General features: G+C 40.8%; 1 protein-coding gene, 1 long non-coding RNA gene and 1 other non-coding gene across 3 annotated transcripts in view; 2 read left to right on the top strand and 1 right to left on the bottom strand.

The window, feature by feature from the left end:
- DNAL1 (dynein axonemal light chain 1) overlaps nucleotides 1-8,428 on the bottom strand; it is a 40,023-nt gene extending 31,595 nt beyond the window's left edge. Inside the window, exons 1-2 of the mRNA XM_020906858.2 lie at nucleotides 8,309-8,428; nucleotides 4,494-4,800 (exon numbers count right to left, since the gene is read on the bottom strand). Coding sequence (XP_020762517.1) covers nucleotides 4,494-4,496 — 3 coding nt within the window. The 5' untranslated portion in view covers nucleotides 4,497-4,800; nucleotides 8,309-8,428. The remainder of the gene's footprint in view (nucleotides 1-4,493; nucleotides 4,801-8,308) is intronic.
- Nucleotides 8,429-8,543: 115 nt separating this feature from the next.
- LOC139035680 (uncharacterized) lies at nucleotides 8,544-12,446 on the top strand. Its single transcript, XR_011488370.1, has 2 exons — nucleotides 8,544-8,708; nucleotides 12,332-12,446. It is a non-coding gene; the product is annotated as an uncharacterized lncRNA (long non-coding RNA).
- LOC139035842 (U6 spliceosomal RNA) lies at nucleotides 12,331-12,437 on the top strand. The gene has a single exon (XR_011488546.1). It is a non-coding gene; the product is annotated as a U6 spliceosomal RNA (small nuclear RNA).
- Nucleotides 12,447-12,732: the final 286 nt, after the last annotated feature.

Here is a 12,732-nt window from a genome sequence, read left to right as displayed (position 1 = left end):
GTGGGCATAGGTTCAATCCATGGCTGGGAAACAGGATCCCACATGCTCCATGGTATGGACAACCCACTGAAAAAATGAACAGAAAACCTAAACAGACATTTCTCCAAAGAAGACATACAGATGGCCAATAGGCACACGAAAGATGTTCAACATCACTAATTAATAGAGAAATGCAAATCAAAACTACAGTGAGGTATCATCTCACACGAGTCAGAACAGCCATTATTAAAAAGTCTATACTGATTCACTTTGCGGTCACCTGAAACTAACACAACACTGTATATTAACTATGTTGTTGTTGTTGTCATTATTACTCAATTGCTAAGCTGTGTCTGACTCTTTGTGACCCCAGACTGCAGCATGCCTGGCTCCTCTGTCATCCACTATCTCTTGGAGTTTGCTCTGCCTTCAATCTTTCCCAGAATCAGAGTCTTTTCCAATGAGTTGGCTCTTCATATCAGGTGGCCAGAGTACTGGAGCTTCAGCAACAGTCCTTCCAATGAATATTCAGGGTTGATTTCCTTTAGGATTGACTAGTTTGATGTCCTCGAAATGCAAGAGACTCTTAAGAGTCTTCTCCAGCACCATAATTTCAAAATCATCAACTATACTTCAACAAAAATTTTTTTTTTAATTTAAGTCCACAGATAATAAATGTTGGCAAGGATGTGGAGAAAAGAGAACACTCCTGCCCTTTAGGTGGGAATGTAAATTGGTGCAGCCAGTACAGAAAATAGAATGGAAGTCCCTTGAAAAAACTAGAAAGAGAAATAGTATATATGATCCAGCAGTCCTACTCCTGGGCATATATCTGGAGAAAACCATAATTTGAAAAGATATATACATTCCAGTGTTCATTGAAGCACAATTTTACAATAGCCAAGACAAGGCTAAATGTCCATTGACAGATGAATCAATAAAGAAGATGTGGTACATACATGTGTACAATGGAATACTGCTGCGGCTGCTGCTGCTAAGTCACTTCAGTCCTGTCCGACTCTGTGCGACCCCATAGACGGCAGCCCACCAGGCTCCCCTGTCCCTGGGATTCTCCAAGCAAGAATACTGGAGTCGGTTGCCATTTCCTTCTCCAATGCATGAAAGTGAAAAGTGAAAGTGAAGTCGCTCAGTCGTGCCCAACTCTTAGTGACCCCACGGACTGCAGCCTACCAGGCTCCTCCGTCCATGGGATTTTCCGGGCAAGAGTACTGGAGTGGGGTGCCATTGTCTTCTCCCAATAGAATACTACTCAGACATAAAAGAATGAAATAATGCCATTTGCAGCCATATGGATAGACCTAGGGATTATCATACTAAGTGAAGTAAGCCAGACAGAGAAAGACAAATATCATATGATATCACTTACATGTGGAACCTAAAAAAAAGTTACAAATTAACTTATTTACAAAACAGAGGTAGACTCATAGACATAGAAAACAAACTTATGGTTACCAAAGGGAAAAAATGGAGGAGGGATAAATTAGGAATTTGGGAACAACATATACACACTACTATTTATAAAATAGATAAACAACAAGGTCCCTGTTTAGCACCGGGAACTATATTCAATGTCTTGAAATAAACTACAATGAAAAAGAATATGAAAAAGAATATATATATATATACACATAAATATGTGTAACTGAATCACTTTGCTATACACCAGAAAACAACACAACACTGTAAATCAACTATACTTCAATAGAAAAGAAAAAAGTATTCTCTTTAAGATCCCAAACACATCAAGGATGCCTATTTCCTACCACTGCTACTGTTTAACATGGTACAAAAGATCTTTATCAATATTACACTAAAAAATAAAACTATGTGTAGATGATCATCTGTGTAGAAAATGCAATAGAATAAACTAATAAATACTAGAATAGATGGAGTACAGCAAATGCAGAACACTGTTGACAGGTTAGAAAAATTGAGAGATATTTTCAAAATAAAACCAACAAAGGACTAATATCCAGAATATACAAGGAACTCATGAAATTAAAAACCAAATTTAAAAAAGGGAATAGTTGGCAAAAAATAAATACAGAAATTTATTGAAACTGAAATCCAGATGATGATTAACAATGGGATATCTGAACTCACTGAAAATCAGAGAAATGCAGTAAAACAATGGAATATTAAAATACATCCTCATATAGGCAAAAGTCAGAAAATTGGCGAGAATGTAGAGAAATAGAAACTTTCATGCATCACTGAAGGAAGTAAGAAATAGTACAGCTGTTCTGGGGCCCAATCTGACAGTGCCTAGGGAAATTAAGTATGCAGAGACCCTATGATCCCACAATCTCACTCCTGGGTATATTTTCCAGGGAAATCCTTGTTGTTGCTTTAGTTATTAAGTCATGTCTGACTCTTTACAACCTCATGGACTGTAGCCTGCCAGGCTCCTCTGTCCCTGGGATTTCCCAGGCAAGAATATTGGAGTGGATTGCCATTTCCTTCTCCAGGGGATCTTCCCAACCCAAGGATCAAATCCATGTCTCCTGCTTTGGCAGGTGGATTCTTTACCACTGAGTCACTAAGGAAGCCCTAGAGAAATCCATGGATGGATCCAAAAAAAGACACTTATAGGAACACTTTCAAGTTGGAAGCAATCAAGTTATCTATCAATTGGTCTATAAAGTGACTAGTTCCCCTATAGGTAGCAGGAGTTAAAACCTGAAATGTCTAAATAACCAATGGACATCATTAATGGGTAAAGCTGGCCATGTAAAGAGGATAACCACTATTTGGTTCTAGAAAACCACTGGCAGGTGGGACTTGGGACCAGAGTTACCCTAATATCACATTTCTTCAAATATGAAAACTCTTGTTAATTGAAAGTAACACCCTTACTTTATGTACCATCAGGAAAGAAAATATGCTGCCAATTATATCACACCATCATATTTCAGTAATACATATGAAAAAAGATGTGTCTGATAGTAAAATATGGTATTTCTGATTTTTCAGAGAATCCAGAAATCTGCATTTTGGTGTAAAATATGATCATTTTTAAGACACTAGAAGCTAATTTTCTTAAATAAAAAACTATGTGGGTCAGTATTTCTAGAGGGTCCCAAAACTACAAGCTCAAAGCTTCAGCAAGCTTCACTTAATTACTAGTTCTGATTCTCTATTTGAAGATTTTCAATAATTCTTATGGTTCCTACTTTTAGAATTATTTAGGGCCAGTTATTTCTTCACCTGAATATAAATCTATGTTCCAGAATTTTTAAACTTTCCTTTTTTTCCCCCAGCTAAATGCCTGTGGAATATAGTAGGAAATGTAGAAGGGAAACCACTTTCAAGAGCAGCATTTAACCTGGTGGCTGAGGGCAGGCATGTTTTCCTCATTTGAATTTCCAGGGTTCAATTTCTGCTCACTTCTATAGCAGAAAACTAGTTAAACTTATTCTTTATAAATATTTCTCATTGGAAAAAGACCCTGATGCTGGGAAAGATTGAAGACAAAAGGAGAAGGAGGTGGCAAAGGATAAGACAGTTAGATAACATCATGGACTCAATGGACATGAGTTTGAGCAAACTCCGGAGATAGTGAAGGACAGGGAATTCTGGCCTGTTGAAATCCATGGGATTGCAAAAAGTAGGACACGATTTAGCAACTGAACAACAATAAATATTTCCATTAGGCAGGACAATCACATACTTTGCTAAATAGCTTTGGTTGGGTCTTTAACCAACCAACAACCTAAACTACTAGTTGGATCTACCAAGTATGTAAGCAAGACAGTGCTCAATTTAAGTAGGAAACGAGGAGCATCACTAGGTAAAATCATTACTTCATAAAGAAATCTGATTGGATGGACCACCGACAGATTTCAAGCCTAAGAAAGCAATATTTCTCAAAGTGTCAGAGGGAGTTCTCTAATTTTAGAGTCACTTGAAATGCACATTTCTGAAAATCCCCCCTTATGTTAAAAATTCATAATCAGCACTCCAGTTTACTCCAAAATCATACTTATGCATACTTAAATTTGAGAAACATTATCCTAATATGTTCTATAAGAGAGGATTTTACAATGTTACTAACAACTGAACTGAGAGTCGTTCAGAGTGCAACATGGGCACATCACAGATTTGTAAACATTGCAGCAATCGGTATTACAATCTCTCGTAGACAACCCCACCCTCCACCTCGCTTGGGGGTGGGGGGGGGTAAATTACTTATATCAAAAAGACATCCTTATTCACACTCTTCCTTCCATCACTTGTCCCACTCTAATCCGCTCTTTTCCAAGAATTTTCTGCTCTTTGCCCTGCCTTTTCTCTGCCCGGGCCGCCGTCACCCCCAGACAACCCAATGCCAGGGCTTCTCTTTCGCCCCAGGCCTCTGAATCCACCGAGCAAGCATCCGCTACTCGCTCCCTTCCGGTGTTCAAGGACGTCCCCCACCCTCAACCCTCCACAGTTACCCTTTTCCACTTTCAATCTACTCGCAGCTTTGGCTGCGAGGCCTAGAGGGTACTTACCATTCCGGCGGTTGCTACTGTCACTGCTCTGGTTGCTAGGGTCCGCCGGGGTCAGTGCGCATGCGCACTTCTCAGAGCTCGCCTCGGATTCCCTACACGGGCAGCCGTCTCTTCTCTCCGCCCTCACGGTGGCGCGAGCGGGGCATTGTGGGACCGTGCGAGCATTCGCGGGAGTCGTGTGGCTCGGCGGCGCTCGCTTCCCCGGGACTGCAGCGCAGCTGAGGGTGACTTAGGGAGCTCGGGAGCTTAACCTCGTAGATAGGTGGGGAGATATCTTTTTCTCTTGTGAAAGTAGTTTCAGGCGAATCTGGAGTGAGGTAGGTGCTTAGAGTTTAAAGCTTTTAAACCTCCCTGTAACAGTCGTCCCCGCCCTCAGCCCGCCCATGCCCACCCCACTCCACCCCTCTCACCCCCCACCCCCATCCCTCTGGGTTGTCCCAGAGGACCGGCTTCGGGTGCCCTGCTTTGTGCATTAAACTTTCACTGGCCATCCCTTTTCAATGCTGTTGTCTCAAATCATCCCACCCTTGCCTTCTCCCAGAGTCTAAAAGCCTGTTCTTTACATCTGTGTCTCCTTTACTGCCCTGCATGTAGGATTGCCAGTACCCTCTTTCTAAATTCCATATATATATAATATATATGTTAATATACAGTATTTTTCTCTTTTTGACTTCACTTTGTATAATAGGTTCTAGTTACATCCATCTCATTAGAACTGATTCAAATGCATTCCTTTTTATAGCTGAGTAATATTCCATATTCCATTGTGTATGTGTACCACAACTTGTTTATCCATTCATCTGCTGATGGACATCTAGGTTGCTTCCATATCACTATTGTAAATAGTGCTGAAATGAACATTGAGGGCACATGTATTTCTTTTATTCTGTGGGATTGCTGGGTCATATGGCAATTCTATTCCCAGTTTTTTAAGGAATCTCCACACTGTTCACCATAATGGCTGTACCAGTTTGCATTCCCATCAACAGTTTAAGAGGGTTCCCTTTTCTCCACACCCTCTCCAGCATTTGTTTGTAGGCTTTTTGATGATGGCCATACTGACTGGAGTGAGATGATACCTCATTGTGGTTTTGATTTGCATTTCTCTAATAATGAGTGATGTTGAGCATCTTTCCGTGTGTTTATTAGCCATCTGTATGTCTTTGGAGAAATGTCTGTTTAGGTCTTTTGCTGTTTTTTATTGAGCTGTTCATTTTTCTGGTATTGAGCTGCTTATATATTTTGGAGCTTAATTATTTGTCAGTTGTTTCATTTACTATTACTTTCTCCCATTCTGAGGGCTGTTTTCACCTTGCTTATAGTTTCCTTCATTGTGCAAAAGCTTTTAAGTTTAATAGGTCCCATTTGTTTATTTTTATTTCCATTACTCTAGGAGGTGGGTCACAGAGGGGCTTGCCGTGATTTATATCAAAGAGTTTTCTGCCAGACAAGAGGCTACTTTAAAGCTGCATATATACAAATGATTTTATATTCCAACCCTCCCACCATGAGGAAATCACTAGGAAATGGGAAAAAATTACTAAAATTAGCACCAAAGAAATGGAAATGATTTGGTTTGAAGTTGTAAATCCTTGTAAATCTAAAAAAAGGTTCTGCAGATTTCAAGTTATAAAAGTATAATACTTCATTAAAAAAAAACAAGACATTAAGCTTTAAAAGGCCCTTTGACTTCTCAATAAACTTAAGATTCAGTCAAAGTTACTGACCAAAACTGTAATTAAACAAGGTTTAAATTACTTTAAAGGTCTAATGAAGGTGTAATATAAAGTGAACAGTATGGGTGGAAAGGTAGTAAAATGTCAAATTAATATCCTCCTAATGTTGGCCTGCTATTTCTCTTTCAACACCCCTACTGGAGATTATGTTATTCAATCACCACTTTAAGAGAATTTCCCAGCCAATTGCCTCCTCCTATTTTTCTGATATATACTTCTGTGTTATTCCAATTAAAAGTGCCAAATAAATTCATATACGTACAGAAGAAGAAACAAGAACACTAGGATACAAACCAAACTAAGACGCCTAAAAATTCCAGTGCCAGAGACCAATGTTAAATTCTCAAATCTAGAAACAAGTTGTAGAGTGTACATATTAAAGTAGTGCTTTTACAAGGTGGTTTTCTCAACAGTCAGATATCTCAGCATATCTTGATCTGCTCTGTTTAAAATCAGATAACTCTCAAGCACTTCTAGATTCAAGATCAGGTCCAGAAAGACTAAAGCAAACCATGAAAAAGACGTAACTACAGACCCTCAAATTATTCTGGCAATGGAATTTCCGGCCACAGGCTTCAAAATTCTAATGATTATCACATTAAATAAAACTGAGAATTTTGTTTATTTCAATTAATTAATTCCCATTATGGAAATCTGTGAGGACTTTATAGGCTATTTCCAAAAAATCCTACCCTCTCTCATTCCCTAGCTATGAAAATGTTAAATCTCTCATTTAAATGATTCTTAGTTGTTCCTAAGGATCCTGAGGGTGAGAGGAGGGCATATGCCATACTGGGCTCTTAAAAACCCAATTATTTCATTCATTGATTCACTCACCCAGCCTGTGTTTATAAAGGTCAGAGTTAGAGCTCAAAGAATTTGACTGCACCCTGATTTTAACATCAGCTAACTGTCTGATTTGATTGATTTGATTAAAACAATTTAGGCCTTGGTTCCTCATTTATACTATAAATAAGCTGTTCTTTAACCTACGAAATTAATAACACAACAGTTTTCTCATCATGGTGAAGGTCTCCACGATATTAGAATATGTCAGAAACAACAAAAAGGGCATCTTTACCTTAACATGAAGGGAGTACGAAAGCGTGAACAATATACTGTGACCTCAGTCATTTTGGGTCTTGAACAGATACCACTGACAGACAATATTTGTATCTACTACTCTCACCATTTTAACAAGAAATGATAACGAAAAAAGTTAAACTTACACAAAGCTCCGCATAGCAGAGATAGGCAGACAAGCATTTAACGCTAGAAACTAAAGCAATTTTAGGTTTGGTAAGAACAAACTTGCAAGATGTATGCTCACAAGGAATAACTCTGCCTCACTAGAAGTTAGGAAGATGGGCACCTGTCAGAAATATCCAAGCAGATTAAATTTAAATCCCGACCACGATTTAGAGGAATGAATGTCCCACCTATATCTAGGTGGCAAAACAAAGGAATTAAGGCACTCGCGTTATTTTCAGACGACAAATTAGCTACCAAAGCTAGCTAGTTTCGAAGTCCAGTCCTTAAATCCACTGCAAGGCCCTGTGCGTAAAAAGCCGTACCCACCAGCGGGCAGCAGGAAGCCGCGTAGGTGGCCGCGCACCCCCACCCCCACCCTCAAGGGCCAGGAGGCTGCGGCTGGAGAACCGGTGCTGCTCGCGGGAAGAGGCGAGGGCCAGGGCCAGCTGCACTGCCAGCCACCAAGGCGCGGGGCGGACGGTCGCCACCACAGGGAGGAGGGTTTTCATTCACTGCCCTCGGCATCCTTGGGGAGGCAGGGATCCTTCAGGCCGGTCGGCGTGAGGCTCCACAGAAGCCACCTGGGCTGCGGGCCTTGTGAAGTGGCCGCCAAGCTTGGTCCCTATCCGAGCCCAACACACCCCCGCTCCCTCGGCCCTCTGCTTCATAGTGGGCAGACGAGAGGACGAGGCAGCCTCGGTCCCTGACCCCCCCAAAGTGCCCCCTTCGTGGAGCCTAAGCCTTCCACTTTAATACCCAGAAACTCATTGGTTAGCCGGGGCTTAGGCGTCGCGGCCTTTTGAAAGGAAGGGGATGACGTGGACACACCTCCGAAGCTGGACGGGGTCTTGGGGGCTCGAAATGCAGCCGGCCACGGGGTGCCAAGATCTTCGGGGCTTTGACCGCAGGGAATCAGAAGTGGCTGGGTGCCTGGGGAGCCGGGCCCAGTAGGCGGGGCGGGGTGGGGCTGGGAAGGGGCGTGGTCTGATGGCGTGCCGCTGGTAGGGGCGGGGCCCGGAGAGGGGCAGGGGCTCGGCTCGACGGGGAGGGGCACGGTGGGCAGGGCCCGGAGGGGCAGAAGCCGGAAGGTGGGCCAGAGGACCTGGTGTGGTTCCTGGGGCGCCGTTCAGCAAAGGGCCCCAGGAAGGGGTGACTTAGGAGGGCCCGGGGTCAATTGAGCTTTTGGAGATCCCAAAGCGAATCCATACCCTTCGAAGTATCGAGAATGGTAAGTTAATGATTTCTGACAGAAAATGCCGCCTCTAAAAATCCCTCCCTGGCAATCGGGGACACTGTTTCCTAAACCTAGTTGAAGGAGGCTACACGTACTAGAGGAGAAGGATGTGGCAACCCACTCCAGTATTCTTGCCTGGAGGATCCCATGGACAGAAGAGCTACAGGCAGGCTAAAGTCCATGGGGTCGCAAGAGTCGGACACGACTTAGCGACTTAAACCACCACACGTACTAGGCTCCCGCCGAATTCCTTATCTTGCTTGAAATTATATTTCCAGGATTAAGCAAGACTTAAAGAAAAAAAGGCTCCTGAAGTTAGATTTAAGTGTTTCAGATGAGGTAGAGTACAGAGATATTATACACTGTGGAAATAATCTATACTGTCCTGTGGTCTGGCATAATTATTTAAAACATATATTTTTATATGTAGGGGGAAAAGAATACATTATATGACATTTATGGGTTTTTTTTTGTAAAGAAAAAGGTATTGAACCCATAAATGAAACAATATTTCTTCATTCATATAAATATTTGTGTATACATCTATGTAACATGGTTCTGGAAGGCTACACTTCAAGTTAGTAACAGTAAGTACCTCTGGAGGAAGACTAAAACTGATTAATGAGTGGAGGTTTTTAAAATTTTATCTGTATTACTTGAATCTTATACAGTAAGGATGTATTGACATATGTAATTTACAATTTGTTTTCTACCATAGAATTCTACCTTAAAATGCATGTGTAAAATGAGGTTAATTAATCAAAGTTCAGTTCAGTTCAGTTGCTCAGTACTGTCAGACTCTTTGTGACCCCATGAACTGCAGCACGACAGGCCTCCCTGTCCATCACCAACTCGCAGAGTTTAACCAAATTCATGTCCATTGAGTTGGTGATGCCATCCAACCATCTCATCCTCTGTCATCCCCTTCTCCTCCTGCCCTCAGTCTTTTCCAGCATCAGGGTCTTTTCAAATGAGTCAGCTCTTTGCACCAAAGTATTGGAGTTTCAGCTTCAACATCAGTCCTTCCAATGAACACCCACTGATCTCCTTTAGGACGGACTGGTTGGATCTCCTTGCAGTCCAAGGGACTCTCAAGAGTCTTCTCCAACACCACAGCTCAAAAGCATCAATTCTTTGGCGCTCAGTTTTCTTTATAGTCCAACTCTCACATCCATACATGACTACTGGAAAAACAAGAGCCTTGATTAGCTGGACCTTTGTTGACAAAGTAATGTCTCTGCTTTTTCATATGCTGTCTAGGTTGGTTATAATTTTCCTTCCAAGTTGCAAGTGTCTTTTAATTTCATGGCTGCAATCACCATCTGCAGTGATTTTGGAGCCCCCCAAAATAAAGTTTGCCATGTTTCCACTGTTTCCCCATCTATTTGCCATGAAGTGATGGGACCAGATGCCATGATCTTAGTTTTCTGAATGTTGAGCTTTAAGCCAACTTTTTCACTCTCCTCTTTCACTTTCATCAAGAGGCTCTTTAGTTCTTCTTCACTTTCTGCCATAAGGGTGGTGTCATCTGCATATCTGAGGTTATTGATATTTCTCCCAGCAATCTTGATTCCAGCTTGTGCTTCTTCCAGCCCAGCGTTTCTCATGACTTACTCTGCATGTAAGTTAAATAAGCAGGGTGACAATATACAGCCTTGACATACTCCTTTTCCTATTTGGAACCAGTCTGTTGTTCCATGTCCAGTTCTAACTGTTGCTTCCTGACCTGCATACAGGTTTCTCAAGAGGCAGGTCAGGTAGTCTGGTATTCCCATCTCTTTCAGAATTTTCCAGTTTGTTGTGATTCACAGTCAAAGGCTTTGGTATAGTGAATACCGCAGAAATGGGTGTTTTTCTGCAACTCTCTTGCTTTTTCAGTGATCCAGTGAATGTTGGCAGTTTGATCTCTGGATCCTCTGCCTTTTCTAAAACCAGCTTGAACATCTGGAAGTTCATGGTTAACATATTGCTGAAAGCCTGGCTTGGAGAATTTTGAGCATTACTTTACTAGCATGTGAGAAGAGCGCAGTTGTGCAGTAGTTTGAGCATTTTTTGGCATTTCCTTTCATTGGGATTGGAATGAAAACTGACCTTTTCCAGTCCTGTGGCCACTGCTGAGTTTTCCAAATTTGCTGACATATTTGAGTGCAGCACTTTCACAGCATCATCTTTTAGGATTTGAAATAGCTCAACTGTAATTCTGTCGCCTCCACTAGCTTTGTTTGTAGTGATGCTTCCTAAGGCCCCTTGTCTACACATTCCAGGATGTCTGGCTCTAGGTGAGTGATCACACCGTCATGATTATCTGGGTCGTGAAGATCTTTTTTGTACAGTTCTGTGTATTCTAGCCACCTCTTCTTAATATCTTCTGCTTCTGTTAGGTCCCTACCATTTCTGTCCTTTATTGAGCCCATCTTTGCATGAAATGTTCCTTTGGTATCTCTAATTTTCTTAAAGAAATCTCTAGTCTTTCCCATTCTATTGTTTTCCTCTATTTCTTTGCATTGATCACTGAGGAAGGCTTTCTTATCTCTCCCTGCTATTCTTTGGAACTCTGCATTCAAATGGGTATATCTTTCCTTTTCTCCTTTGCTTTTCATTTCTTTTCTTTTCACAGCTATTTGTAAGGCCTCTTCAGACAGCCATTTTGCTTTTTTGCATTTCTTTTTCTTGGGAATGGTCTTGATCCCTGTCTCCTGTACAGTGTCACAAACCTCCGTCCATAGTAAATCAGGCATTCTGTCTATCAGATCTAGTCCCTTATATTAAACCAAGTAAAAACATTCTATTAAATTTCTGTGTCATGAAAGATGTGTGGATATGTAATCTTGAATTCTTTTTGGAACAACCTCATTTTCAAATATGCATCTTATCCCACTTATCCCATAAATAAGACAGTAATTGTCATGTATTCTGATTCATGGATGGAAAATATTTGCCACTGAAAGCACATAGTTACTGGACCAACAATCCTGCCTTTTTGAAAAGTACTTGTTTAAAGTCTGTCTTTGGACAACATATAGCTGACTCCGAGTTTTAGAAAACAACTCAAGTAATTTTGACTTCTGCTCCCCACATTCATCATTAAAGTGACATGAATGATGGATTTTATGCACCTCAGCATGTACCACCTGAAGAAATAGAATGCCTTCCACGAGCTTTCACCTTCCCAGTGTTCAAAGACCATTTAAAATGAATGTACACAATAGCTTAATCATGATACTCCGAAAGAATTAAGAAGTGTTTGTGGCTTTCAGTTGGCTGATATTTATAACAGGTTTATACAATTTTTTAAAAAATAATCAATGGTTGACAAAAACATATATTTGCTTTCAAAATGGTTCACTGGCCTGTCTCACCCTGATGAAAGTACATCCAAGGGCAATGGGTATACAAGGGAAAGCAGAACAATGGGCTAACTTTGGCTATATTTTCTGATTTGTTTTTTGTTTTTGTCACTTTTTTGTGTGTTTCTAATTAAGGTTTTTTTTTTTTACCTTCAACTTTTTGAGCCACTAAGCATGAGGGAAAATTATTGGCAGTCATTAAAAAAATAAAAATCAGTTATGTTATAAATGGTTCCTTATTTCTTAACATTTAAAATTTTAACTGTCCAGTGTTCGCTTCGGCAGCACATATACTAAAATTGGAACGATACAGAGAAGATTAACATGGCCCCTGCGCAAGGATGACACGCAAATTCGTGAAGCGTTCCATATTTTTTATTTATAATAGCCAGGACATGGAAGCAACCTAGATGCCCATCAGCAGACGAATGGATAAGGAAGCTGTGGTACATATACACCATGGAATATTACTCAGCCATTAAAAAGAATTCATTTGAATCAGTTCTAATGAGATGGATGAAACTGGAGCCCATTACACAGAGTGAACTAAGCCAGAAGATAAAGAACATTACAGCATACTAACACATATATATGGAATTTATAAAGATGGTAATGATAACCTTATATGCAAAACAGAAAAAGAGACACAGATATACAGAACAGACTTTTGG

Source organism: Odocoileus virginianus, chromosome 6 (genome assembly GCF_023699985.2).
Source record: "Odocoileus virginianus isolate 20LAN1187 ecotype Illinois chromosome 6, Ovbor_1.2, whole genome shotgun sequence".
NCBI lineage: Eukaryota > Metazoa > Chordata > Mammalia > Artiodactyla > Cervidae > Odocoileus > Odocoileus virginianus.
The sequence above is the reverse complement of the archived record's forward strand: the minus strand, read 5'-3'. Positions and strand labels throughout refer to the sequence as shown.